This window comes from Peromyscus maniculatus, chromosome 2 (genome assembly GCF_049852395.1).
Source record: "Peromyscus maniculatus bairdii isolate BWxNUB_F1_BW_parent chromosome 2, HU_Pman_BW_mat_3.1, whole genome shotgun sequence".
In the NCBI taxonomy this organism is placed as follows: Eukaryota; Metazoa; Chordata; class Mammalia; order Rodentia; family Cricetidae; genus Peromyscus; species Peromyscus maniculatus.
In genome coordinates this window covers 155,917,934-155,943,406 of record NC_134853.1, presented here as the reverse complement: position 1 = coordinate 155,943,406, position 25,473 = coordinate 155,917,934, and the positions used below count along the sequence as shown (strand labels likewise).

General features: G+C 56.1%; 1 protein-coding gene across 1 annotated transcript; it reads right to left on the bottom strand.

Moving 5' to 3' along the window:
- Positions 1–1,573: 1,573 nt before the first annotated feature.
- On the bottom strand, positions 1,574–24,061 carry Wnt4 (Wnt family member 4). The gene is made up of 5 exons (XM_006980848.4): positions 23,809–24,061; positions 11,538–11,773; positions 5,301–5,432; positions 5,072–5,214; positions 1,574–4,480 (listed from the first exon to the last, which is right to left on the bottom strand). The coding sequence occupies exons 1-5, from the start codon at positions 23,883–23,885 to the stop codon at positions 4,013–4,015; spliced, it is 1,056 nt and encodes a 351-aa protein (XP_006980910.1). The 5' UTR covers positions 23,886–24,061; the 3' UTR covers positions 1,574–4,012.
- Between the last annotated feature and the right edge of the window lie 1,412 nt (positions 24,062–25,473).

The window sequence follows — 25,473 nt, the reverse complement described above, 5'->3', positions numbered from 1 at the left end:
CCGTCCACTCCCTCTCTTCCCTCTTGCCTTCCTTCATAAGTCCCAAGTCCTCAGCCTTGTGTGGCAGAGCTGACCAGATCCGCCTCTGCTATCTCCGGACTTCCTGGGGAGGGCTCGTCCTCAAGGTGTTTTCATAGTGTCCCCAGAGACCGTTGAGCCTGAGTTCCCAGGACATCTACCCAGGATGTGACCCAGCCCAGGGCTGAGAGCTGTCCCACCGCATGCCCGCCCTGCAGCTCTGATGCTCACACTTGGCTTCTCACTCTTTTGTCCTAGTTCTTGACCACTGTGGAGTGGGGTGACTCAGAGCGGTCCCTAAGTTGCTCGCTGGTCCCAGGATTCCCTGCTCCCCGACTGTCTCAAGCCTGGAAGACTGGCATGTTTGTGACCTCTGGGATGAGGCCAGGAGTAGGGTGTTTGCCTCAGCCCCTTAACCTATTCCACACCTCTGCCTTTTCCATTTCCAGCCTCAGCCTCCTTCATCTGTCTCCCTGAACTGCCTATGTTCCTGAGAGATAGGTAATGGGCATACTCTTTCGGAGTTACCCTTCATTTACCTTTATATTCTGCTGTCTGTTAAATAGCCCTAAAGGAAGTGTGTATGGTGGGAAGCTCCATATTACAGATGAGGAAATGAACTTCAAAAGGACAGTGAATTGGCTAAGGGTCCACACAGTGAAAACCTGGCAGCATGGTGGTTCTGACAAGTTTGTGGCTGGGACCTCCTCACAGTTCTAAGAAATGGCTCCCCTCTGCTTCACCATCCTAGGTCCTCACATCTCCAGTCCTACTTCCTGTCTTCGATTCTGCTTTGTCTTTTTCTGTCTGTCCCTGCCCCGACCTCATCTTGTCTGTTGGTCACAAATGCACATTGCCCCTGCCACCCAGAAAACACATTCTTTCAGCCTCTACTGTCAGCAGGCATTTAGAAAGCCAGACACATAGCCCAACTGTCCCCAGGCTGCTGGGCATTTGTTTCATCGAAGTGAGTGGGGACAGGCTGGTGAAAGATGAGGAATTTACCAGCTAGAATGGGGGGATCCCCAGGGTGTCTACATTGCAAGGATCCTCAGTTGAGGATTTGTGTGTGTGTGTGTGTGTGTGTGTGTGATTGTCCTGTAACCCCCCCCCCCCCAATTATGACTGTTTCTTTCTTGAATTCTTCTCTAGCCACAGGTCTTAGGTGCCTTTGTCTCAGGATGGGAATGTGGTCTTTTCCATTGTCCCCTGTGTCCCGCATCAACACCTGCTTTGTCGGGTCCCTATCCCCACACAGACACTCGAAAGGGATGATAGGTTCAATCAGGGCAAAGTTCACATAGCTTGGTCATGGCTTAATGAAGTGTAGACCAAGAGCTGTTGATGGATGATTGCAGACAGCATATATAGATAGGTCCTGGTGGGTCTCAGACCAGTTCTTAAGAAGCAAAGAGGCAAGGATGAGATGTTCCCATACTTAGAATTCACTTTATAAATACTTACTTAGCAAATAGTACCTGCTTTGTCCATGTCTTTCTCGAAGTCTCTCTCTTCTCTCTATTCTATAAAAAAAGTCACAGCTACAATTGCCAGATAAAGAAATAACCATTTTATCGTGCATCTCAGACTATGCCATGGGGATGTCACAATGCCAAGGAGCCTCGTATAAAAATTGGAGGATGGGATGGGGCAGCAGAGTAGGGTAGCAGCATCCAGAGCTGGGGTTTATCCAGCCCTGGCCTTGGAGGAGTACCACTTTTGCCTCGTGACAGGAACAGTGGAGAGTGGTTCAGGTAGGATGCGGACCTTCTGTCCAGTTCCTGGGTCCTTTGTGACCCAGGTGTGATGAGCTCTGTCAGCCCTCTGCCAGCTCTTTGTAGTTGAGACAGTTTGGAGCTGGACAAGTCCAACGAAGCTCTTTTTCTGTGGCTCTGGATTCCTTTGTCCTTGGCAGTGGTTCGAGCCTGTGGTCTGATTCACCTAGTCACAGCCTGCAGAACCCCAGGAGGATCATCTTAGGGGCACTAGGTACCCTCCTTCTTGGAACAGTGTCCATCAAGCCAGTAAGCAGTCTGGACCCCAGTGCTCTTGGATGGGGTTCCTGGCTCAGCATTCTCTGAAGGGACAGCTCCCCTGCTTCATTTGACTGGGCCTGGCTCTGTGGAGGGGGCTGTATCTTCCTCGGTGCTGAACTAAGTCTACTAGAGGAGCAGTGGGCCCAGCTGGGCAGCTGTGGGGACCCTTGGCCAGCTCAGCTTTCATCCACATCAGAGACAGCCTGCCCAAGATTATCCCTGCATTTGAACGTGGTTCCAGCATCTCACTTGGTTTTGGCTGCCTCTTCAGATGGACAGTGAGCAGGGAGCTTGGATGGAGGCCAAGGGTGTTGACCCTCTCTTCGTGAGGGAGCCAATGCCAGGAGGCACAAACCACAGACTCAGAGGAGAGTTTGTGCAGGCCTGAGCCCATGTTCAGAATCTTGGATTTTGTGTTCACACCACCCAATAGCAAAGAGCTTGGGTTTCAGAGTTCCACAGGGAATCTCAGAGCTGAAGATATCAAACCTGGAGTCCTGCACATGGGAGCAACTTGGAGACCATGCTGGGAAGTTCCTCTGAGCATTGGTCACCCACCTGAGGAGCAGTTGGGTCTGTATGTGTCCTGTGCACAGAACCCTTGGTAGGTTCTTGACAGTTTGGCATTGGACCAGGCACCAGCTACTGATGCTGCCCCTTGGGGAATCTTTTGTCCTTACTGTACTGAAGGCCTTGGGGACCTGAGGTCCTGGGGAAGGCGGTGCCTTGGATTCTGAGACCTCACTAATCAACCTTCCAGCTGTTGCTCTTCTTGCCTCAGCCTCCTAACCCTGTGCAACCATGTGGGCTCCAGCCCAGCCTGTGGGCTCCAGCTCCTACTGCCTCCCTGTACCTTTTCTTCTATCCAGAGCCTCTGCCCCATTGTTCAGCCCCAAGGAGACCTGTTGTATTTCTGTCATTGGATACAGGGACTAAGGAGGAGCCTGGCTCTTCCTCTACCAAGGTCTTGTGGGGCTGACAGGCATGACTACCTGCTGTAAAGAGGGTGTGTGCTTCTATGTCTGTTCCCAGGACAGATGTGGTCACCAACGGAGATACCACAGGACAGGGCCTGAAAGTGTTTGCTCAATAAATTTTGTTATGTGAGTGAGATATCATAGGGTGGGATCTCTGCACAGCCCTTTCCTGTCTCTCTGTGTGACATTTCCATTCTCAGAGTCACAGAGGACAGCACTGTGAGGTGACTCACAGGGATATGACTTGCTAGGCCCAAGCTAGGATCTGATCCAGGATGACAGCCTGCCCCTGCCTGGGAGGGTCTAGGAGTAGGGGCAGTTTCCCTTTCCAAGGAGGAGACTGAGGCAGGCTGGCCTAGGGTGGGCATTCTCGCCCCTTCCTCACCTGTGTGCCTGCCTGGAATCTAGCTGCTCACGTGAGGGCTGAGAGGAGGAACCCTTAGCCTTTGACCTGGTACTTGTCCATTCCCTTTCTAGGGACTTTAAGAGTCAGGGTTCCCAGACTCAGATTTCCAGCGGTCCCTGGGTATGTGTGGTGTGCAGAGGTGCAAGCTCCTTTATTGCCGGTGATATAAATTCCACCAAGATGGAACCTGCTGTCCCTGCCATAGGGCCGGCCATCTGTTTCCCTGGATGGTGGGTACACAGTCACTCCTTGTTACCAACTTTTTAGTCTACATGTAGAAAAATAGACACCAACAGCAGCTGAGTAGTCAGCAGTGGTCAGTGTAGACAGCCAGAGGCATAAACAAAGTCCCTTTGGTCAGTGGCAGCCACACACAAAGGCTCAGGCTTGGGGAGGCCCTGGTTGGTGCCCTTGGGGTTGCCTGCCTGTTTTTGGCAATAAATAACTTGAGGACCCGAAAACCAAACCAAAACAAAAAATACAACCAGTATCTCTTGGGGTAGGTGGTGGGAGACTGTTTAAATTATTGGCCTTCCCTGGGCCATGCAGGTGGTACTGGGCACAGGTGAGAACAGTCACCGGCACGTGTGCATCTCCACCAGCCGCTGGCACTGACGGCACTTGACGAAGCAGCACCAGTGGAACCTGCAGCCGCATCGCTCGGCCAGCTCCACCTGTGCCGTGTGGAAGCCACGGCCGCAGCACAGCAGCTCGCAGCCATCAATGGCCTTAGATGTCTTGTTGCACGTGCGGCCCCGCGTGCCCAGCACACCACTGCGCATGTCCTGCTCACAGAAGTCTGGACTGGGCTCCAGGTACACCAGGTCCTCATCTGTATGTGGCTTGAACTGTGCATTTCGTGGCACCAGTGCCCGGGAGGAGCCCACTCGACGTGGCTCCACCTCTGTGGCACCATCAAACTTCTCCTTTAGGGCATGGCCCACCTGGCGGAAGGGCGGTACAGCTCGCCAGCACGTCTTTACCTCGCAGGAGCCCGACACTCCGTGGCACTTGCACTCCACCCGCATGTGCGTCAAGATGGCCTGTTGGGGAGGGGGCAAGAGGGGTGATCAGGGACAGTGGAGGTGGGAGAGGGACCCCTGGGGACCAACACACGGACCCCACAGCTGATGCAGACTCAAGGGGTTCACTGTTGTGCCTTCCAGTAGAAATACCTACTGGGTGCTATGCTGAGCTGGCAAGCAGTGTTGGGGACAGACTAATGAGGTGCTGTCCCTGTACTTGGGGGCACTTGGAGTTGCTGGGGGCCACAGTAAAGGGCAGTGTTCTAAGAAGCATTTGAGTGAGTGACAGGTGACCTGATGGGAGCTGTGCTAAATCTCCAGAGACCTTGGAAGATCAGGGAGTCGAATGGTGTCATGGGTGTGTGGGTGAACATGAGGGTCCAAATCCCAGATCTGCTTGTCCCAGAGCCTGAGACAGGACTGGATCCACACGGATATGTATGGACAAGGCCACTTACACTGCTGTATAACACCTGCTCCCCCCGCTACCAGCCCCTGACCTACAGAGGTGCCTGGTGACATGAGCCTATCCAGAGTAGCCATGGGCTGTTGTAGGGACTCTGCCCATGCAGTCCTACCCCGATGCCAATGGGATTGATGCCACTCTACCTTCCTGCCGGCCTCGTTGTTGTGCAGGTTCATGAGTGCCCTACTGGAGGAGGCCCCCTTGCTTCTCTCCCGTACGTCCACAAAGGACTGTGAGAAGGCTACGCCATAGGCGATGTTGTCCGAGCATCCTGACCACTGGAAGCCTGGGGTATGGAGGGCATAAAGAGTGCTGGGGTGAGTTTGGGCGGGGGGCTAGGCCCTGCCCTCCCCTCCAAACACCCGTGCTTACCCTGTGGGCTGACCCCGTGCACTGTCCGGTCACAGCCACACTTTTCCAGCTCTCCACTGCTGCACGCCCTTGTCACTGCAAAGGCCACACCTGCCGAAGAGATGGCATACACGAAGGCCGCCTCCCGGGTCCCTGTGCGAGGCAGAGGGAGAGAAGGGCTAGGTCCCAGGGCACCACATCTGTACTTTGTTTGCATAAAGGAAGAGGCATATGAAGGCTGCTGAATGCTGGACGCCAAGGAGGGTCAAGGCAGGTGGAAAGCCTGCATGCCAAGCACACAGTAGGTCCTTGTTCTGATCACACCAGTAGCTGAACCTCCTTCACACGTGAGGACCAGTGCAGCCCAGCAGCCCAGTGAGGCAAGAGCTGTGGTCATCCCCATTTTACAGAGGCTTGGCAGCTCGTCACACAGCACGTGGCTGGACCAGCAGACAGCCTGATCATTCAGCTGTTCTCAGCCTCCTCCAGATGGCAAGCGATAGTCGTATGATTTTGTGACGGTCTGGGGAAGTGAGATGGCTGTGGTGCCGTGAAGGGGCACAGCCACACTGCCACTCCAGCTCTACTCCTTTGTTGAACTGTTCACTGGGCTTTAAGTTCCCCCTTGTGACCCTCTGACTGAGCTCTTTCTCTGAGGCTAGGCCTGCAACTCACAATGTCTCCTGCTTCCTTGAGACCTGAAGAGCAAACTATAGTATTGGCAGCTCCTAACACTGAGCCTCTCCTGCTGACGGGGGGATGGGAGGGTATTGTACACAAGTCCTCTGCCCCTGCCAGTTTGATCTGTCCCCAATGTCCAGAGACTAGCCAGCAGGTTCCTGGAGGGGGAGAGTTTTTCGTCCCATACCCACAGCCAGGAGGTGATGGAAGCAGGAGTCGGTAGCACAGGTCTGCCCGCCTCTGCGGTGGTTGCATCTCCTGCCCATGGCTGCTCAGCAATTCTATTTTGGTGACAGCCCTCCTCCCCTGCCTGAATGGATGTTTTTATCCTCCTAGGAACTGTGCCTGGGGGTGTAGCTGTTGTGGAGTCTTTTTCTGGGGGTGAGCTGGGGCAGTGTGTGAGCAGAGTGTGCATGCTGGCTGGGTGTGTGACCAGACAGCGGGGCTTGCTCCTATCCGAGACCCTGTGAGGGCCTCTGTGTGCTGTGACTGTCCTTCTGTCTCTTTGATGCAGGGTCTGTGTCCACAAGAGGGTTGGGGGTAGGCTTTGGCCCCGTGGTTGGCAATTACCTCTGCGACACCCAGGCTTGTGCTCCCAGCTGCCCTGGGGAGCAGTCGCCATGGTCAGGTGAGAACAGTCACCTCCACTGTGCTCGTCTGTGGACAGAGGCAGCCCAGCCTGGGCTCTGGAGTAGGAGGCAGCTCAGCCCCCAACACTCAGGACACCCTGTTCTGGGGCAGTCCTTGAGCGGGGAGTGTACCACCCACCGTTCCTTTCCACCGCCCGCTCTCTGCTTGGCCATTCTGGGCCTGCATTGAGGGGCTTGGCTGGAGCAATGGAGCCTCGACAGTCTGGGATGGAATCTTCTCCAAGCTAATTGAGGTTAATAGCAGGCTCATGTTGGTTGGTTTTATGCTGTGGCCGCCCAAAGAGAGACAACTTCAGTTTCTGGTATTTCTGGTATTTCCAGGCCTGAACCAGCACAAATCTTTGCCCCAAAGACCAAGGGGGAAGGGAAGTCCCAGGAGGTAGGGCTGATGGGACTGGTGGGCGGCTTCAGCCCTTTGCCCTGGGAGGTCCCTTTGTTTCTTTAGCTACAAGGCAGTCCTTGCCCAATTCTGGCTCTCATTCACCTCTGCCCCCTAGTGCCAGTGTTCTTGGGGATACTAGTCTCCCCATGGGGTTGCTCAGGAGACCACTGCCTCATTCTCTAAACATCTGCTGCTTGGACTGAGGCCGCCATAATGTCTTCATTTTCTGAGTGACTGAAGGAAGAGGCTCTCCAAGGCCATATTAACCAGCTCAGCCAGCCTACTGTGTGCGGGCGTTGTCCAGCACTCAGTCCTTAGCTGAGGTGCTTTCCACAATGCGATAGGAATAGATGCTTGTCCTCACTTTACACAAGAAAGTGAGGCGCTGAACAGTAAGGCGAGAACTCGTCCAGTGTTACCCAGCCAGGGTGTGCAGTAGCCAGAACTCGAACTCATCCTTTTCTTACCGACCCTGGCTTCCAGCCATTTGGCTTCTGTAGTATGGACCCTATGGCTTCCCAGGTACCCAGGCTGGAGCCTTGGTTTCTAGATGAGGACATACCAGGGCCTAATTTCCTCTAAGTGCGTTGTGGTGGGTCTGGGAGTGCCGTGGTGGGGTGTCCTGGGGAGGCAGTAGATACTTCACCCTGATCATGCTGTAGTTGCAGGAGGGAGGCATCTTTGCCTGCTCCTGCCCCGGGCCAGGGGAAGGCATAACTCTCTAGCGACCACCCTGCTGCCTTCCCCCCCTTCCCCCCTACCCTCCACCCTCCTCACACCCACAACTCCATTCTGCTGTTTTTCTTCCCTGAGTACCCCAAGTCTCGGCCCCACGGGTCTGGCCTCAATGCTGCCTGGGGGCTGGGGGTTCAAAGTGATCATACAGGTCCAACAGCCGTTATTTCTGAGGACCACTGTGTAGGGGGGTCTTTCGTGTCTGACCAGGACTCCCAGCAATCTTAGATTGACCCCTTGAAAACATAGGCACGTCAGGGCTCTCCAGCAGCAAAGGGAAATGTGGGAACTGGAGGCTGTCTGCCCCAAGGCCTGGGAACACATCACAGTGACATCTCTCCAGACGGTGGGAGGGATGCCAGTCCAGCAGAAAGGAGCTGGAACCGGGCAAGAACTGGCTAGGGTGAGCTGGGTTGGCGAGGAGGCCCTGGGTGTGGTAACCTTTGGGCACGAGGTGGGTGTCCCGATGGAGGCCGGGGAACGGGCACAGCTTCATCCTGGCCCCATGTACTCTCCAGATATCTCAGCAGGTGGGCCCTGGGTTTGTCCCCACTTTCTAGGAAGGACACTGAGTTACAGAGAGGGCACGGACCTTGCCCAAGTTCTCATAGCTGGCAGGGCCAGGATCTGGGTCATCCCCACCCTTGGCTCCCTCAGACTTCTCAGCTGTGACTTGGGAATGACATAAACTCAGAGCTGTTGGGAGGATGATCTGGACTAGATAGCACAGGATAGGCCAACAAAAACACTCCTTTCTCCACTGACTACAGTCTGGACCCGAAAGGGGATCTTTTCTGTCCCCTTGTATTCCTGAGATCACTGCCCCAACCAGGTAACTCACGTATGCAGACACCTGCTCAGTTTCCCCCAACCCCCATAGCTGGGGCAAGAGGCCTTCCAGACTGGTAGTCACTGCTGAAGTGACCGTGAGGCCCCTGTGAAGCCCCTGTGAAGCCCCTGTGAAGCCCCTGTGAAGCTGGCTTGCTCTCAGGTCAGGGCCTATTTGAAGTAGTTACTGCAAATGAATGTCAGCAACAGCCCTGAGTTACACACAAGACAGGGAAGGACCCAGAGGAATGAAGTCACCTGCCCTGGGTTTGCCTGTCTCTGCTGTCCTTCAACTCGTGGGCCTCCAAGGCCAGTGCTGTGCTCCCGACAATGAGGCCCCTTCCGCCTGGCTCAGTGGAGACTGACCAGGTAAGTGTTCCAAGAGAAATTTTACTAGTGAAGAAAACCAGATACAAAATGGAGGAAGGTGGGCGTGTGCCATGAGCTCAGACTTATCCCCCAGACATGGCTAGTGTCTGCCGGTTGTGACTGGCCTGGTCTTAGGGTGCCTTGATTTAGCTCCAAGGGGACGGGATGCTTGTCCAGGCCACTCGGACTTTAGAACTCTCAAACAGTTTCCACGTGGCCTGACAGGGTTCTTGTGTCCCCTGTTCTTGCTGACAGGGCTAGTCCCTTCCTTGGTTCCTGCTCCCAGGTGAGAGACAGACTATTCCACAGGGTCCTGAGGTCCCTCCTAGCTTCAGGCTGGCACTCACCAATCATGCCTCCCTTTCCTTGTGCTTTCAAGTCCTTATCTTGACCTGCTGTCCATCACTAGCAGACACCTGCTGACTGTCCTCCATGCAAGGTTTGGAGGTATGCGGAGGTATGCTAGTGACAGGGACATGAGCCGTCACTGCTGCTTGGGGATGCCGTGATGGGGAAGGGAGCGTGGGCGGGAGTTGTTACACTTCAGTGTGAAGGTATAAAGAAGCAGTGTGAGCACACATGGTTTCCATAAAAAAGAAAAATGTGTATCTAGATACATAGTAGTGAATCAGCTAGATTAAAATGTCCAGTGATTCTAATAATGAATATCTAGGAAACACACCTTGCAGCTTGTTTTTTTTATATGTATAAACATGGAATTATATCAAAACAACAACAAAAAAACACAAAATATACCGCCCTTTAAAGAATATAGAGCCTGGTTTAGGCCTGTAAGTCACCCCAGCACTTGGGAGGCAGAGGCAGAAGGATTGCCAAGTTCAAGGCCAGCCTGTGCTACATAGCAAGTTCAAGGCTAGCTTGCCTGTGTTACATATATCTTCAAAGAAATGACACTACAGAGGCACAGATCCCAGAGAGAAGGGCTGGGGCAGAAGGAAGGAGGGGCTGGGTGGGGGCCCGCTTAGCTGGTGGAGAAATGGTTGGGCGTTTTGGGGAGGAGGACACAGCATGTGATAGCCTATCATAGAAGCCCTACTGATCTAGCTGTCAAGTCGGTCTAGAGCAGTGGTTCTCATCCTGTGGGTTGTGACCCCTTTGGGGTTGCTTATCAGATATTCTGCATATCAGATATTTACATTACGATTCATACAGTAGCAAAATTACAGCTATGAAGTAGCAACAAAATAATTTTATGATTGGGGGGTCACCACACACGAGGAACCATATTGAAGCATCTCGGCATTGGGAAGGTTGAGAACCACTGCTCTAGAGGACACACCCATTGTGTGAACCTCCCCAGTGCAGATCTGGGCCCTGGGCAGCAGCACCATCCCCACCGTGAGCCTTCACCACTGGACTGCTCATTGGGCATCTGTCTCTTTCTCAGAACAGCACAGTTCAGCAATGCCAAGTGTGCTCATGCCTGCTGGCCCCTGCCAGCTCCCAGGAGAATGGCTTCCAAATTTCAATCACAGTTGGTTTCCAAGAGCATCCGAATACTCTGCCACGAGCCCAGCAGCCGGGGCTGTCCAGGCCCACAGGTGCCAAGACAAAGGTTGGCCCAGGCAACCTCTTCCTGAAGCTTGAATGAGCCAAAGAGCCCGGTCGACTTGGTGGCTCAGATGTGTCAGCTTCGTGCTCAGAAGGTAGAAAGAAAGCTGGCTTTCAGCATCCCCGTTGAGGACAGGGGTCTGACCTCCGTGCAGCCAGAACCTCCCAGTTCCACAGAACCTCAGCTGGGCCCGGCCTCACCTGCATTTAGCTTAATGCTCTCTCCTGTTACCAGTCTTCAGCTGTGGCCTGATCTCCTTGGGAAAGCCTTTCTGAGCGCCCAGTATTGGCCAGAGGAGACCTCCATTTTCCTTTCCTGTTGCTCTTGCGTTTATTGGTAGTGACAGTGCAGACCCTGCCTGGACACGTGTTCAGATCCTTCCATCCTCTAGTTCTGTGACCCCAGGCACGTCATGTAACTGCTTTGTACCCCCAATTCTGTACTTGCTACATGGAAGCTGGACTCAGAGGGCAGATGAGTTAGGTGGAGTGATTCTCACGGTCCTTAAAACAGCGCCTGACCCATGGTTAGTGCTGCGGGTGTGTGAGCTGCCTCTGTTGGGCTGCCATGGACGGTCTGGTCCCTGATGGGCTGTGAGCCCTAGAGGACAGGAGCTGGCCACACTAGAGGTGTTCTAGAGACCTGCCACATACGGGTTCACAAACGGGTTCCGGGACCCAAGGCCAAGGGCAAAGGTCAGCAGAGTACCCCAGGTTGAAGCCCGACTCTGCTCCTAGTCTTTGAAGAGCTTGGAGCAGGCTAGTCCTGTCTCTTCTTTGAGCCTCAGTTTCCCTCTCTGGAAAACAAGGGCCACTCCAGCTTATCCTGGACCAACTGCACTTGAGAGTGCTTTGTGATCACGGACCGCTGTCTCACCTCCTCCCCGCTCCTCCCCTCCAGTCCCCTCCATTGCATTCTTTATCTGCTGCCCAGGCCCTGTGCTCCTCCTGACCCTGAACCCTCTTAGATGCGCCTGGCCCTAGAAGTACCATTCCCCAGACAGCCCCCCCCCCCCCCCGCCCCCAGAACCCCCTCCTCACCTTGTGTCACCACCTTCCCGAAGACGGGCAGGGAGTCCAGCGTGGAGCAGTTCCAGCGTCGATTCCGGAACTGATATTGGCACTCCTCAATGGCCAGCTGGGCGCCACGGCGCACTGAGTCCATCACCTCTAGGTTCCGCTTGCACATCTGCACCTGCCTCTGGATCAGGCCTTTGAGCTTCTCGCATGTCTCCTCTTCGGAGATGCTGCCCACCGACGACAGCTTGGCCAGGTACCTGGGGACAGGTTGGACGTGATGCACACAGCTGCCCTGATGCCGCTGTCCTCTTTCTGCACTCAGGGTTCTGGGGACTGCCTCATCTCCTGTTCTGGGGACAGCTCCCCCAGCTCGTGGATTAGGGGTCAGTGTGGAGCCTGACACGGGCTTGAAGCAAAAGGCGAGAACTTGTTCTGTTTACTGAATGAGGGAATGATCAAATTGGAAAGCACACAGAAAGTCTTATATGGGACGGTTTTACTATCATGATAAGAACTAAGTTTTATGGAACCTAGTTAGACGTGGGCAAAGCACTTTACATTATTTCATTTAATCCTCTCAGTGAGTCAATAAGCCTCCATTTTTTAAAAAACATTGGTGGATTGTGTGAGTGTGTGTGTGAGTGTATGTGTGTATATGTGTGTGTGTGTGTGTGTGTGTGTGTGTGTGTGTGTGTGTGTGTGTGCGCGTGCGCGTGCACGCGCACGCATACTTGTGTGCACATCCCTGTGAGGTTAGAGGTTGGCCTTGGGTGTCCCCAGCCACCCTTTCATTTTTTCCTACTTTTTTATGTAGCCAAGGATAGCCTTGAACATCTGACCCTCCCACCCCCACCCCTCCAGTTGCAGGCATGCAGCACCACACCTGGTTTCTATGGTGCTGGGGTCTTGTGTATACTAGGCAGATCCTTGACTAACTGAGTCACACCCCAGCCTGAGGCCCCATTTAAAAGTGGAGAAGACTGAGGCAAAGAGAAGTTGTTGCCTTGGGTCCAAGGTTCACAGCTGGTGGGAGGTAGAGCTTGCTTCTGTGCGACTTCACAGCCTTTGCTAGATTTTGTGTGACGTAGAGATTGACAGCCTGGGCAGCAGCTGCTGGGAACTGGGTTCACTCAAAGCATGCTGGGAGAGGTGTAGTCTGGGCCTCTCTGCCCCTGGAGATATGCAGGTAGCATCCAAATTTTGCTGGTCAGGCCAGTGGGTCAGATTAGGGTTAGTTCTTGAATCTGACTATGCTGGGAACATCTATGGGGTTATGGAAAGGACAGGCGCCTGGGCCCCCACCTCAGAATCTTAGTGTTAGTGTCCTCTCAGCTTTGGGCAGGTCTCAAGCAAGGTGCAGCTGGGAAGCTACTAGCCTAGAGAGTAGTCTTGAAAAACTATTGTGATGTTTTCTGCTGAGTCCCAGAAGGCTCAGCCTAGGACATCCTTGTCTACACTGTGGTCTTGGCTCACAGAGAAGCCCCCCCCCCCCCACGGCTGTAAGGTCGAGTCTAGCTTTCCTTATCCATACTGGAGTCAGTCATGGCTTCTATTCCAGAGGGCTAACGTGAGGGCTGAATGTGGCAAGGTGTGCTAACGCACCTAGCTTAGCTGGGTGCATCTTAGGATCTGTCTCCGGCAGCCCCCGTGGGCCAAAGGAGATGGGTAATCTCCAATCCAGATGGATCAACCTCCCTAGACATTCATTCTTGGTCTTCCAGGGCCCCTTTCAGCCCTCACAGCCTCACTAACAGGCCTGGCTTTTTATGTGGGTTCTGGGAATCAAACTCAGCTTCTCACACATGAATAGCAAGCTCTTTGTGCATACCCCAGGGCTGAGGGAGATGGCTTAATAATCAGCATGCCGACTAGCAGCACCCTGCCTAATCCATGGAGGAACTCGAGTCTCTTGGAATGGGAGAAAGGAAAGGAAAGGAGAAGGGACATCTGGAAGTGGGGAACCTGGCTCCAGCCCTGCCTGGCTGCATCTTGCTTCCTTTACCACATGAAGCTGGGGGTCTTCAACAGAACCACACCCACAAGTCACTCTTGGCCTGCAGGGGGCGCCAAGAGCTCAGCTACTGGCGGTGGGCCAGGACTCTATTCGGAGGCCACTGTGCCTTTCCTTGAAGAGTCAAGGAGTTGAACCTACCATTGGCTATTTTCCTGTCCCTGCTCAGGCTAGGACTCTCATAAAAGGGTGGAGACCCCATTCCCTCTGAGATTTGGGGGCACATATCTTGTCTAACCTTATCTAGACCTCTTTTTCCCCTCCCTGAAGCTAAGCAGGTCAGGTCTGGCTGGATTGGGCGCTGCCTCGTCTCTGGGGAAGGGGCACATTCCGTCTTTGGCCAGAAGGAACAGGCAGCGAGGTCTGGTTGAGCATCAGTCCATTGTGACTGGAGGCAAGTCCTCTTCCACATGGAGCTGGCTGTGGGCACAGTGAGCTAGCTGGTGAGTCTGTGTGGCCCTTCCCACTCTCCGAGTTTGAGTGTTCCTTCTCTTGGCAGAAGAGGGCCTGCTGGTCCCGTGCCACCCAACGGGAGTGATGGACTCGAGGAACTGAGCATTCCTCCCTCCCTCGGGCTCCGAATGTAATAGGGAGACAGGCCGAAATGACTGTGGTGGGGACACTGCCCGGCTGCCATTGCCGTGAGTCACTGGGAAGAGCTATCCCAGTCACATCCCAGGGAGATGACGAGAAACTGCCTCCAGCAGCACCATGCCCACCTACCAGTCCTGCCTTTACTTGACACGACAGCGGCCCCTCCCATGTATGGAAGGCCTTGCCATCTCCGAGCCTGCTTTCTGAGACCCTAGGGGTTTGTCTGGCGGGTGCCAGGGCTGGCATGGGCCAGAGAGAGTTGGCACCCTCGTCCTCAGTGGCCTCGGCTTGTTCTCCTTCCACGTGTTTGTCCTGGAACCTGGCTGGTACCTGACCTCACTTCACAGATGAACCAAGCAAACGGAGGCCCCCAGAGGTGAAGCAACGTGGTAGTCCCAGAGCTGTCTAGTGGCAAACAGCTCTGGGCTCTCAACTCTCCTCTATCTCTGGCTCTGGATTTGCCCCACTGGACAGCTGGGGAGCTGACTCCTCCGGCTGCATCTCTTTGGGCCTCTCCCAGGGCACGGCACACAGAAGGTATTCAGTAATGTTTGCAACTCGGTTAGGGGGCTTTGTCCTGATGCCTTCCCACCCCCATGGCAGAGTGTATAAGGGAAGGAAGAACAGGAGGGAGAGGAAGATGGGGGCGGCCCTGTGGTCCCTCCTAGTGCCCTATGGGATGGTTCAACCTTTCCCCCAGAGACACATGTGCCATTCACTGACCCGGGAGCTGGGTCAGGCTCAAATATCGACTGCACAGCCGTTTCTGGAAGAGGCAGAGCCAGGGCCTGACGGCTGTCTGGGGCTGATCATCCCTGCTTTTCCCGGCCTGTTATGCTGCTCCTGTTTAGGCTTCTTCCTGCTGTTGCTGAGCATGGGCTTAGCAATTTGCCACCTGCTGCCCCGGTCACCCAGGACTCCAGCCATGGCCGTGCCATCGATCAGGTTACCCACCAGCCCAGGGTGCCCCTGCTGCAGCCGCGGGCCAGCTCGTGCCCAGTTTCTCGAATGGGGCCTGTAGGTCCTGCAGGCTCCTCCCAGGAGGCCCTCCCCTTTCGTGCTTGCAGCCTACGAGGAGGCCTGAGGGCCCTGGCCCTGCCAGGGAGATCAGATCCTCTCAGCCACCTGCTGTTTTCATTAGAAACTAAAATTAGCTGGGCTTGTCCCAAGCTTTTCCAGGTTTGCTTGCTTTTTTAAACAAAATATACAAAATTGGAGAGTCTAATCCACACCTCTGCGGCTCTTCCCTGGCACGCCCTGGACTCTAGATGAGAGGGGGCCGGGAAGGCGTGGCCGTGGTGGGGAGCCAAGCAGGTCAGTGGCACTGGTCCTGGCCCTACAGTGTCCAGGTGGGGGCTGGGACACCAGCCCGGGCTTCTCTGCCCCCTCCCTTTGGCCTCCCTGCCTGCCCAGGCCACATTTAGAGCCTCCTCAGGAGTAGTTGTGCCCTCCATACCAGAGAGGAAGGAGGCCAAGTTGGCAGGAGGGGGTGCCCCGAGGGGACAGTGTAGAAGCAAGAGCGACTTTCAGCTTGTGGATGCGGCTAGGTGGAAGGAAGGGACCACAGACGCCATCTGGGGCAGTGCTTTCGGGGAGTGAGAGGGGCGTGCAGCTCCCCGGGAAGGACCCTCGCTACACAGCCGGCCGTTCAAGCCACCCACTGTTTCTTTAACCAGTTCGAGTGGCTGTGAGACTGACCTCCACTGTGATCCTGTTCTGAGACCTTTGTCTCAGAAACCTTCTGGGCAAACAGAGGGGTAAACAACCTGAGTCAGACTCCTATCTCCGTGTCACTCAAGCCAAATTAGTGAACATCTTGGAGCCTTGGCCTCAATGTGCTCCTCTGTAAAATGGGGAGATCAGTTGTTCTTACTGTAGGAGGTAGAGATGAACTAAACACATCCCAGGCCGAAGCACCGGGAAACTTCTAACCTCTGTGGCCCTTCCCACCTCTGTGCCCAGCTGGGCCTGTGGGAGTCTGAGCTGGTCTGTCTTAGTTCAGGCCTTCTCCACTCTCACAGAGCCAGGCCCTGGCCTTGTTTCAGCTATGTGCCCCACCAGGGGATGACGGATCCCTTTGGTACGATTTGAACTGTAGGTTTCGGAGAGAATCTTCAGGTGCATGTGCGGAGTTGGAGAACAGGTCCCCAGTTCATCTGTTCGACACTCCCAGGACCAGGGGTGAAGGGGGGTGTGGAGGAAATGTCTCCACAGGGAGATCCAGAGCTGGGGACTCATGTCCGGTGCAAGCTTAAGTGTGCTGAGGGGGCATGGGGACTGTCGGGGGAAGGTGACCCGGAGCATGGCCCCTACCACACCAGTCACACCTGTGTCACCGCTCAGTAGTCACATGCTTCCGCATGGCCATGTCACCGCAGAGCAGGGCATCTTACCCCTGCTCTCTAGAAGGCACCAAGGCTCCAAGGCTTGTTCTCAAGCTAGTCACGGTGGGGGTGGGGGGTGGGGGTGGGGTTGGGACTTGAGCCGGGGCATTCTGCCCCATCCCAGCCTGGGGCTGGCTGCTTAGGCACCAAAGATGGCCCGGGGCTCCGAGTGTGGGACCTGAGCAAGGTGGCCTGGTTCTTCCCTGGACGCATCCTTCCAGAGACTTGTGTCTGCAGCAGGGGTATTGGAGTATTGTTAGGAGTGAAGGATGCTGAGGTGATGAACATCCCCATAGTGATGCGGTGTTGTCTGTGGTCTCTGCAGCCACTGAAGTCATCAGAAGGAGGCACCACCACTGGCTGGAACCCTGAGGGCAGCCAGTAGGGAATGGCCAGCACCAGAGACACTCAGTGTTCTGTGGGGATAATGGGTGGCCTCTGTCCTGCCTCCGTCCTTCCTGACAGGACTCTGAATGCCAAGGCCAACTCTACTAGGCCCAATGGTTGTTTTCTAAGTTAGAAAGAAATGCTGACCTCCTCTGGAGCCCACGCTTCCTGGTTTCTAGGATTCCTAACTCCTCTTACCCGAGACCCTCAGGTGTACACCCTTCCTTCCTTTTTGATTTTATTTATTTATTTGTACAGTTCTAGGGAATTGAAGCTAAGGCCTCATGCATGCTGGGCAAGCATTCTACCACTATGCTATATCCTTTCCCCTTTAAAGACAGAGTCATGTAGCCCAGGCTAGCCTTGAACTCACTGTGTAGTTGAGGCTGGCCTTGAACTCCTGATTCTGCTGCTTCTAGCTCTTGAGTGAGCATTTTGCTCCTGAGGGGGCTCTAAGTCCCTCCTAATGGAGGGGCTTGGCTCCCTCTTTTAGTTTCCATACTCCGTCTTCCAGAGGAGGAAGTAGCTGACCTGGGGCCAACAGGGATCCGCTAAGATGGGAACAGGGATGACCCCACACTCTGCATGTACATTTTTTTCTTCTCTCCCTGAGTCAGGTGTCTTTCTGGAGTGAGCAGGTGTTAAGTTTAAAGTGCCCCATGACCCCACCCCCTCCCGGGTCTCCCTAAATCACTAGCGCTCTCCACGTGTTCCCTGGCCACTGACAACATTGAAACATCCTTCCCAGATGGCTGAGGGGACCTGGAGATGGGGAGTGAGGAGAGATGAGGAGATCCCCAAGGAGAATTTCAGCACAGACTGGCTGCAGCCAGGGACCTCCGTGGTCTAACCCAGTCTTGCAGGAGTGGAACTGTCGATGAACCTCGACTCCTACACAGCAGGCAGTTGGGCAAACCTGGGTTCCTCCCTTGCCCCGGCTCTTCATTGGCCACGGGGCAAGTCCAGCTTTACTGTGAGTATTCTGTAGGCTCTGAGTCTAACACAGACAGTGCCAATGCCAGCAGGTGCCTGGCATGTTTTTAAGGGGCGAGCCCACCGCTCCCTTTTATGGTAGCTCAGGGTCCCTGAGACCTTCCCCAACAGGGATGTCTATGATTCATCCTTAAAGCTGGGGGTGCCTGCAGGGGCAGTGCGGCACCCATGACTCAGGAGGGAGTGCTCTGCTATCTCCAGCTTTGGGAGAGAAACTCCTGGGATCTCATCCTGGGATTGTAGGGCTGCTGCTGGGAATAGCATCCCTGCAGGTCAGAGGCTCCTCTAGACATCAACAATCCCCTGTGGGGAGAGCAGCCCCCTCCAAGGTTGCCTGTGAGCTTTGGGGGGTGGGAGGAACCTCTCTAGGACAAGGGCAGGATGCGTCCTCCCTGCTTCCATCCCCTCTCTCCTACTCTCTGTGAAGACCGAGTCCCTTCCAGGAGCTGTAGGGGTTCTGACTTGGAGGGGAACCTCTAAAACATAGCTTGATGTCCAGTTTGCCAGAAAATGGGGGAGGCAGAGAGGGGCGACAGGAGAAGGGGGGCTGGCGGGGTCACAGCAGGGAGTGAGCTTCCCCTCAGGCTGGCTGAATCACCGCTGAAGATGCAGCTCGGGACTCAGAGATAAAACCTGGCAACTCTTGTGGAAATCTGGGAAGCAACTGTGGGTCCTGGCTCAGCTCCGCCTCCCAGCTGCTTGCAGAGCAAACCAGGAGCCCGTCTTGCAGGCTAGCTGGGAGCGGAGGGGTGACCGGCGGGGCCAAAGGCGGGTGCTGTCACCCTTGCCAGCAGCTCCCTGATCAATCTGTGCCTGGTTGGCTCAGCCTGAGCCCTCCCTCCCCCAGGAACGAAGGAGAGGCCGAGGCTTGGTGCAAAGGCTCAGCGAGCGAGCGAGCGCACCCACAGGGCCCTAGTTGGGCGAGTTTCAACAGGTTTGGGGAGCACTGTCTTGTCGGATGCTTGCTGAGTTGCTCAATGGCTAATCCAGGGTGGGGGGAAGAAAGTCAAACCATAGCAGACAGCTGGGTCCCGGCTGCCGCCCGCCCGGCGGAGCAAACCCCTCGGGCAGAGCCTGGTCCTGCCTCCCCCTGTGTGGAGGGGTGGGAAAGAATCAGGCTGGCTGGGAGGCTCTGCTCTAGCTGGTGAGGAAGGGCTCAGCCTGCAGATCTGTCCCGCTGCAGGACTTCCAGTATCACCTGAGCCCCAGGAAAGCGGAGACTGACCTTCCTACTTCCAGGCCTCCAGCCTTCGGTGACTGAGCCCCTCTTTCACTGACCCGTTGCTGACCGAGCACCCATAACCTGGCAGGTAAGTGCCAGGTACTAGAGGGACGCTGAGAGGTGTGTGTGCCATAGCCTTGACCTCCCAAGCATCAGAAGCCACATAACCCATGTCATATGTAGTAGAAGGTGATTACAGGTATATATATCAGAACTTGAGACTTGGACTTGGGTCAAGCCCTGCTTCCTCCGGACTTCTGAATGGGGCTGGAGCCCACCCACATACCCCTGCCCTTGGTGGTGGTGGTGGTGGGAGTTAGGATAGTATGTGCGAAGTGCCTGAAGCATCCGTTCACCAGGTGTGCCAGGGGAGCCTTGCTCTCTCGCCCCCCACACCCACCTCCCCTCCCGCCCCTGGGACACATTTGGGCTATCTGTAGATACTGGGTCATCAGCTGGCACTGAGTTAAGTGTGTGCTACTGGTTTCTAGGATAGAGGCTTCATATACTGCTAAATGCCCTAGGGTGTCAAGGACTGACCTAAAATAAAAATATCCACAATACCAAGGTGGGGAGGGGTCCCAGTGTAAACTGTAAAGTACTTCGTGTGTGTTAGTGACTGTGACTCACTACCCATGGGAGAGGCTCCAAGGACATGGGCTTTTGCTATTTAAAGGGGGGGGGAGGGAACCAATGAAACATTCCTGGGGGAGATGGGCCACTTCTTTACCTGTAGGTACCCATGCCTAGACTGGCGAGTCACACCATCTCTCTTCGCCTGTAGCCTGGGGAGTCATACATCCCTGCTGGGCAAACAGGCATGTGTGAGCTTGGCTCGGGGATGCGCACCTGTGGGGACTTGGAGCCAATAAGGTACTTGATGCCTCCCTTTATTCCCCCAGTGGCACTGAAGTGTGTTTCCGGTAACAACCTTCTGGCCAGCAGGATGCCCACAAGCCAGGCTGGGTCTCCTGGCTCTGGGAGGCTACTGGCAGGGGGCAGCCTGGGCTTCTATCTTTGAAAAACTGTAGGATCTGTCTGGACAGCACTGTTCGTGACAAATGGAGCTTGGGAGCACCTCAAGTACCTCTTCTTTTCATCATCCCCATAGACAAAGACCCAGTTCTGCAGCTCAGTGACAACAGTGCCCAGCCTCTAGCAGCTGCCAGGGCCCCCATCTCTATTAGCATGCCTGGCTTTGCACCTCGCATGTCGCATGCATGGGCTCACTCCTTCTGAACACCACTGTGAACCATCTGCACCCATGAGCACTACTTTACAGATGAGAGGCAAGGCATTCATCCAAGGTCCCTCAGTGGGGTAGTGGCAGAGCTGGGGTGGAAACCCTGGGCTGTCTGTCCCAGAGCCCCAGCTCTGAGCCACTCTGCGGACCCAAATTTGAGTACAGTAGAGGTTTCTTGTTTTACTCACTGGGGTTCTGCTAACATCCCTGCTCAGCGCACCCCTCTGCTCTCCCCCAGAAAACACACAATAGTAATACCTCAGTTTTTCTGCCATTAACTCTTCCTAGTTCTTCCATTTGGGGTTCAGAACAAGCCCAGAGGGAGGAAACAGCCCACTCAAGGCCATCCAGCATGTAGTATAGAATTGTGACCTGAGCCCAAGTGTCCCTGACCCCCTGGTGTCGCCTTGGTGCTAGGGCATGACTCAGACATAGCAGGGCAGTTCCTTGAGGGCCAAATACAAGCCTCCTACCATAAGCCATGTATCCCTCCCACTCCCCCTTCATTGCTCTAGATACCAGACTCCAGCCTATTCAACAGCGCCCGCTTCTCTGGGCTTGCCCAGCCTCAGGCTACAGAGCTCTCCCAGCTCCAGGCCTGCAGGCAGAGGGACACCTGACTTCTCCAGCACAGACTCTGCAATCAGCTATCAACCCACCGTGGATGGAAGCCTGCCTCTAGTACACCCAGGCCTTGTTCCCTCAGCACATGCTGCCTACTGTCCTTTTGGGGCCAGGCCTGCAGCTTGGCTCATCCCCTTTTTGTGTTTATTTGTGCATGTGTGCATGCGTGTGGAGGTCAGAGGACAACTTGCAGGAGTGGATTCTCTCCTACGTGTGGGTCCTAGGGATGGAACTCAGGTTGGCAGCCTTGGCAGCAAAGGCCTTTACCCACTGAGCCATCTCAATGGCTCTTGGCTCACCCTTGAAAAGACACAGTGCCACCACCATGCCTGAATGGACAGCTACCAACCCAAAGCTGTTGCTTCTGGAGGCTGACTTGGGTTGGATAGCTCTGCCGTTTACTAGCTAAGTAATTCTGGGTTAACCTCTGTGGCCCTCAATCTTCTCATCTGTAAAATGGGGTTCCCGTGGAGTGAGGGTTCAGACAGTGTAGTGGGTGATCAATGTCATTAAGCCATTATTCTCCAGTCTCCAAGCTGAGTTCCTGTGACAGCCACAGCTGCAGTTACACGATGCTCTGGAGCATGCACACTGTCCTGCCCATTCCAGCTGTGGCCTCTCCTGTGTTCTTTTATGAAGACCTAAGCTGCTGGGAGGCTAGACTGTGGCACCTGTTTCCCTAGGGGCTGGTCCAGTTTCTGGCTGAGGATGGAGGTGTTTATACACAAGGCGGTGATCCCAGTTTGGGGTGTGTGCCTGGGGCCTCTTACCCCTCAGAGCCTCTCTACTTTGGTAGGGTCCTGGGAAGCCCCTTCCTCCTCTCTGAGTTGTATAGAGAGACCCCCTGGCTTGAAGCCCTGGTGGAACAGGAATGAACTGAGTTGTCTCGAGCCAGGCTGCATGGCAACAGGAACCATCACAGTTGCAGAGAACAGGTTTGCCAACCTCTCCAACCCCAGGCCTCCCCTCCTCACCCACCCCCCACAGTGCAGGCAGGAGCAAGGCTCAAGAACAGAGCTCTGGAATTCCCCATGCTTTGCAAGACCTGAAGCTGAGGCTGCTTCCCTAGCTGGGACCAGGGTGTGGTGGACCCGGCTGGAGGCGGGTGGCAATTCTACCTAGGTGTACTGGGTCAACTTTGGGACAGCCTCGGGCAAGAAGTAAATTATCATTGTCTGGAAAGTAAAGCATCTGGGTTCGGTCTTCAGCTCTGAGTTTGGTATGTGGCTCCCTTCCCTGTGCCTCAGTCTCCTCATCTATAAAGGGAGCTAAAGAGCCTTTCTCTGGCAGCCTTCAGTGTTTGCTGCAGGCCTGGCTCACACACTTGAGTTCCCACTTGTTTCTTCAGCTTTTTTTTGGTAGTGCTTGGTGCTGGGCAGGTCAGACTCACTTCTAGTTCCCCCTGATGGGCATGCCTGTTTCACAGCAGCCCTCGAAGAAGCATCTTCAGAGACCCCCTACTCCTTCAAGTCCAAAGCAGTTCCCTTCCTGCAACCCGGGTCTGCAACCCGGGCCCCACAGGGGGCGGGGGCAGCCTGCAAGAAGTGGAGGGGGCGGTGGCAGAGCCCTGGTTTCTGTCCACTCTGCCACTACCCCTCAAGTGTTAATCAAATTAAGACTCCAAGAAAAACAAAGGCTCCGCAGCCACTTTGGGCCTCGGAGTCGCTAGCTCTCTGAACAGCTGGGAGAATTCCACATCACCTCAGTCTCCCAAGCTCTGGGTGGCTTTGACCCCGACGAACACACTCCTTTCCAGTCTACAGGGCCCTGGCTGGCCACAATGACCTCATAGCAACAGCCATTGGACACTCAGGGCAATTTCATGGGAGATATTTGTTCTTTGGTCTTGATGCAGAGAGAATTTTTCCTTTCCCACTGTCTCCATGGAAACCCCAGCTACACTGTTGGCTATCCCCCCCTTCCCACCTCATGCTTTTCAGATCAATACTGGAGCTTGGCTCCCCACTGGCTGCCCACAGTGGAAGGCGGCAGCGCTCTGGGCAGGAGAAGTTGGGGCCAGGGTTAAGCCAGGGCCATGGGGAAGTGTCACTGAGGAGGGATGAAGGAGCTAAGGTCTAGTTCCTTGTTCTCTTAGTCACTAGCTCATCTCTTTAGCTCTCCTCCTCCTTCCCAGGGATCCTCCCGAGCGCAGACCCAGTCAAGGAGAAACACTCAGGTCACCAGCGGTTGCCACCTCCTTCCTTCTTAGGCAAGACCCTTAGAGGTGGATGGGGGCGGTCGCCTTCGTTATTAAAGGTTGGGAGAAGTTTCTTCCTGTCTAAGGGAACAGCGAGGTCCTGCCAGAGCCAGCCTGCGGGCTCTCAGAGGCTCGGCGTCCGGGTCCTCACCTTCTTCGCCTGGCTCCCGCCCCCCAAGCAGAAACAGGTCCCTGCACGCCTCCAGCCCAGCCCGCAGCGCGGCGCGGCGCAGCGCGGGGAGCTCGCGCCCAGACTCCTCAGGATTAACCTGCTATTATGCCCGGGACTCCTTCCCTGCAGTGGGCTTCCTCGGCGACTTGTCAGCCTGCCGGATTGCGTCCCGCACCGCTCCGGGGACACCGCCCCGCGCTCGTACCCCCTCGCGCCCTCGAGCACTCAGGGCCGCCTCCGGGTGCAGACGCGCTGCCGGCCCTGCTGCCCCGGGCCAGGAAGCCTGACCCGGGGCAGCGGGGGTCCCGGGACCTTCAGAGGGAAGCCCGGACAGTGGTGGTGGCCGGCAGAACGAACGGGCGGGAGCGCGAGCCTTGGGTCCCGTGGCCGAGACACCTGCCGGGAGCCCCCTGTGCTCGCTGCCCCAGGGTCCGCCCCGCCCGCCCGGTCCCCGGCCGGACTTACAGCCAGTTGCTCGCGGCGGCCGAGAACACGGCGAAGACCAGGAGTCGCAGCGACCGCAGGCACGAGCGGGGGCTCATGGTGTCTCGGGCGCCCGGCCCCGGGCAGCGTCCGCGAGGCTCCCGTCGGGGCGGCAGGTGGGCGCCGCGCGGGACGGGCTGGGGCGCCGGGCCGGGGCGCGCGGCGGGGCTCAGCCTCCGAGCAGCCGGCCGCGCCGCCCGCTGCTGCGCCCGCTGCCCGGCGGACCCGACTGTCAGCGCCGCCCCAGAGCCGGGATGCGGCGGCAGCGGCGGAGGCGGGCGGGCGGCCGGCGGGGCGGGCCGGGGGCGGGCCGAGGATGGGGTTACCTGGGCGGGTCCAGCGGCGCGGGACACCCCCCCCTCCCCACGGGGGCGGGCCTGAGCCCGCGGGACTGGGCTTCTCCTGGGGGGCCTCCCCGGCCCGGCGCCCGGGCGCACTCGGAGCCCCAGCCCGCTGCAGGCACGCCTGGCCGCACGCCGCCCAGTTGGGCCGAGCTAGAGGCGCGGCGACCCAGCTGCTGGGTCCCCGCCCGGGGCCTTTGGGACGGGCGGGTACAGCTCCCCCAGCCCGCCGCTGCGGGCACTGCAGCGCCGCCCTGGCCGCGCCCCGCGGCCCCCCGCCGGCGCCTGGGAGCCGGGATCCCCGGTCGACCCCGGCCGGCCGGCGGAGCCACCCGAGCGCGGCTGCCACTCGCGCGCACACAGGCGCTAGCGCTCCGGGCGCACCAGGCTGCGGTGCCGCCCGACTGTCCCCGCCGGACCCCTCCAGGCCCTCAGGCCCCCGCGTTCTGCGGTCCGGCCCCTCCCTAGCGCTCACCTCCCTCCAGCCTTCCCGGAGCTGGACAGGGGCCTCCCTGCTTCGGGCAGCTTGGGACAGTGGCCTGAGACTCCGGGAATCTGAAACCTCGCTTCTGGATCGCCCTGGGTTCTGGCGCGCTCAAGGCAGCAAGGTCTTGAGTGAATCCCTCGCCTTTCTGAGTAGACCTAACACGTAGGGACTGAAAGGCTGCGGAGGTCTCCTTTAAGTACGGGAACCAATCCTAGCTGTGTGCTTGGGTTTCTGTGCGCTTCTTTTATTTCTTCTCCCACACCAGGCAGATTCAGCCCTTAGCTTGGTGTCTGGCACAGAGTGAGTGGGTGCCACGTTTGTGGGATGAATGGATCGAGTGAAGTTATTGCTTAAAAACCTATGCTTGGCTGAGTAGAGGGAGCTCAATTCCGTATTAATAGTTACCTGCCACGGCAGGGCCACACCCTCTCCAGGTCACTGATATAATCCAGGCTCCTCTGGCCCTGCCTGGGGCTACATCTCACGAGCTAGAGGAACCCCCTGTCTAAACAGGGAAGCAAAAGCCCAGAGACCCTGCTCCAACTCACTAAAAGCAAGGGGTAGAGAAAGGGACCCGGCCTCTGTCCTTGCAGAACCAGCTGGTTTCTCTGTGTGAGTTTGGCTGCCCACCCCCACCATGGCCACGTTTGACTCCAGGAGTTGTCTGGGTTAACACAGGAGGGGCTTGATAAGCTTTTGGCACGGAGACTGGGCAGAAGGTGGTAGGGATCCGTGGAGCCCGGCAAACGTGCAGATGCGAGCTCATGTACCACATGTCTAAATATTTGCAGGTTATAAATCAAGCTAACAAAATGAGGA

What these genes read in the sequence shown, in the direction of transcription:
- Wnt4 (XM_006980848.4), bottom strand. Translation starts at nt 23,885, where the DNA reads ATGAGCCCCCGCTCGTGCCTGCGGTCGCTGCGACTCCTGGTCTTCGCC. An exon ending in GCACGGGGTCAGCCCACAGG is followed by an intron (nt 5,215 to 5,300) that starts GTAAGCACGGGT and finishes TCCATACCCCAG; the next exon opens with GCTTCCAGTGGTCAGGATGC. An exon ending in ACAACGAGGCCGGCAGGAAG is followed by an intron (nt 4,481 to 5,071) that starts GTAGAGTGGCAT and finishes CCTCCCCAACAG; the next exon opens with GCCATCTTGACGCACATGCG.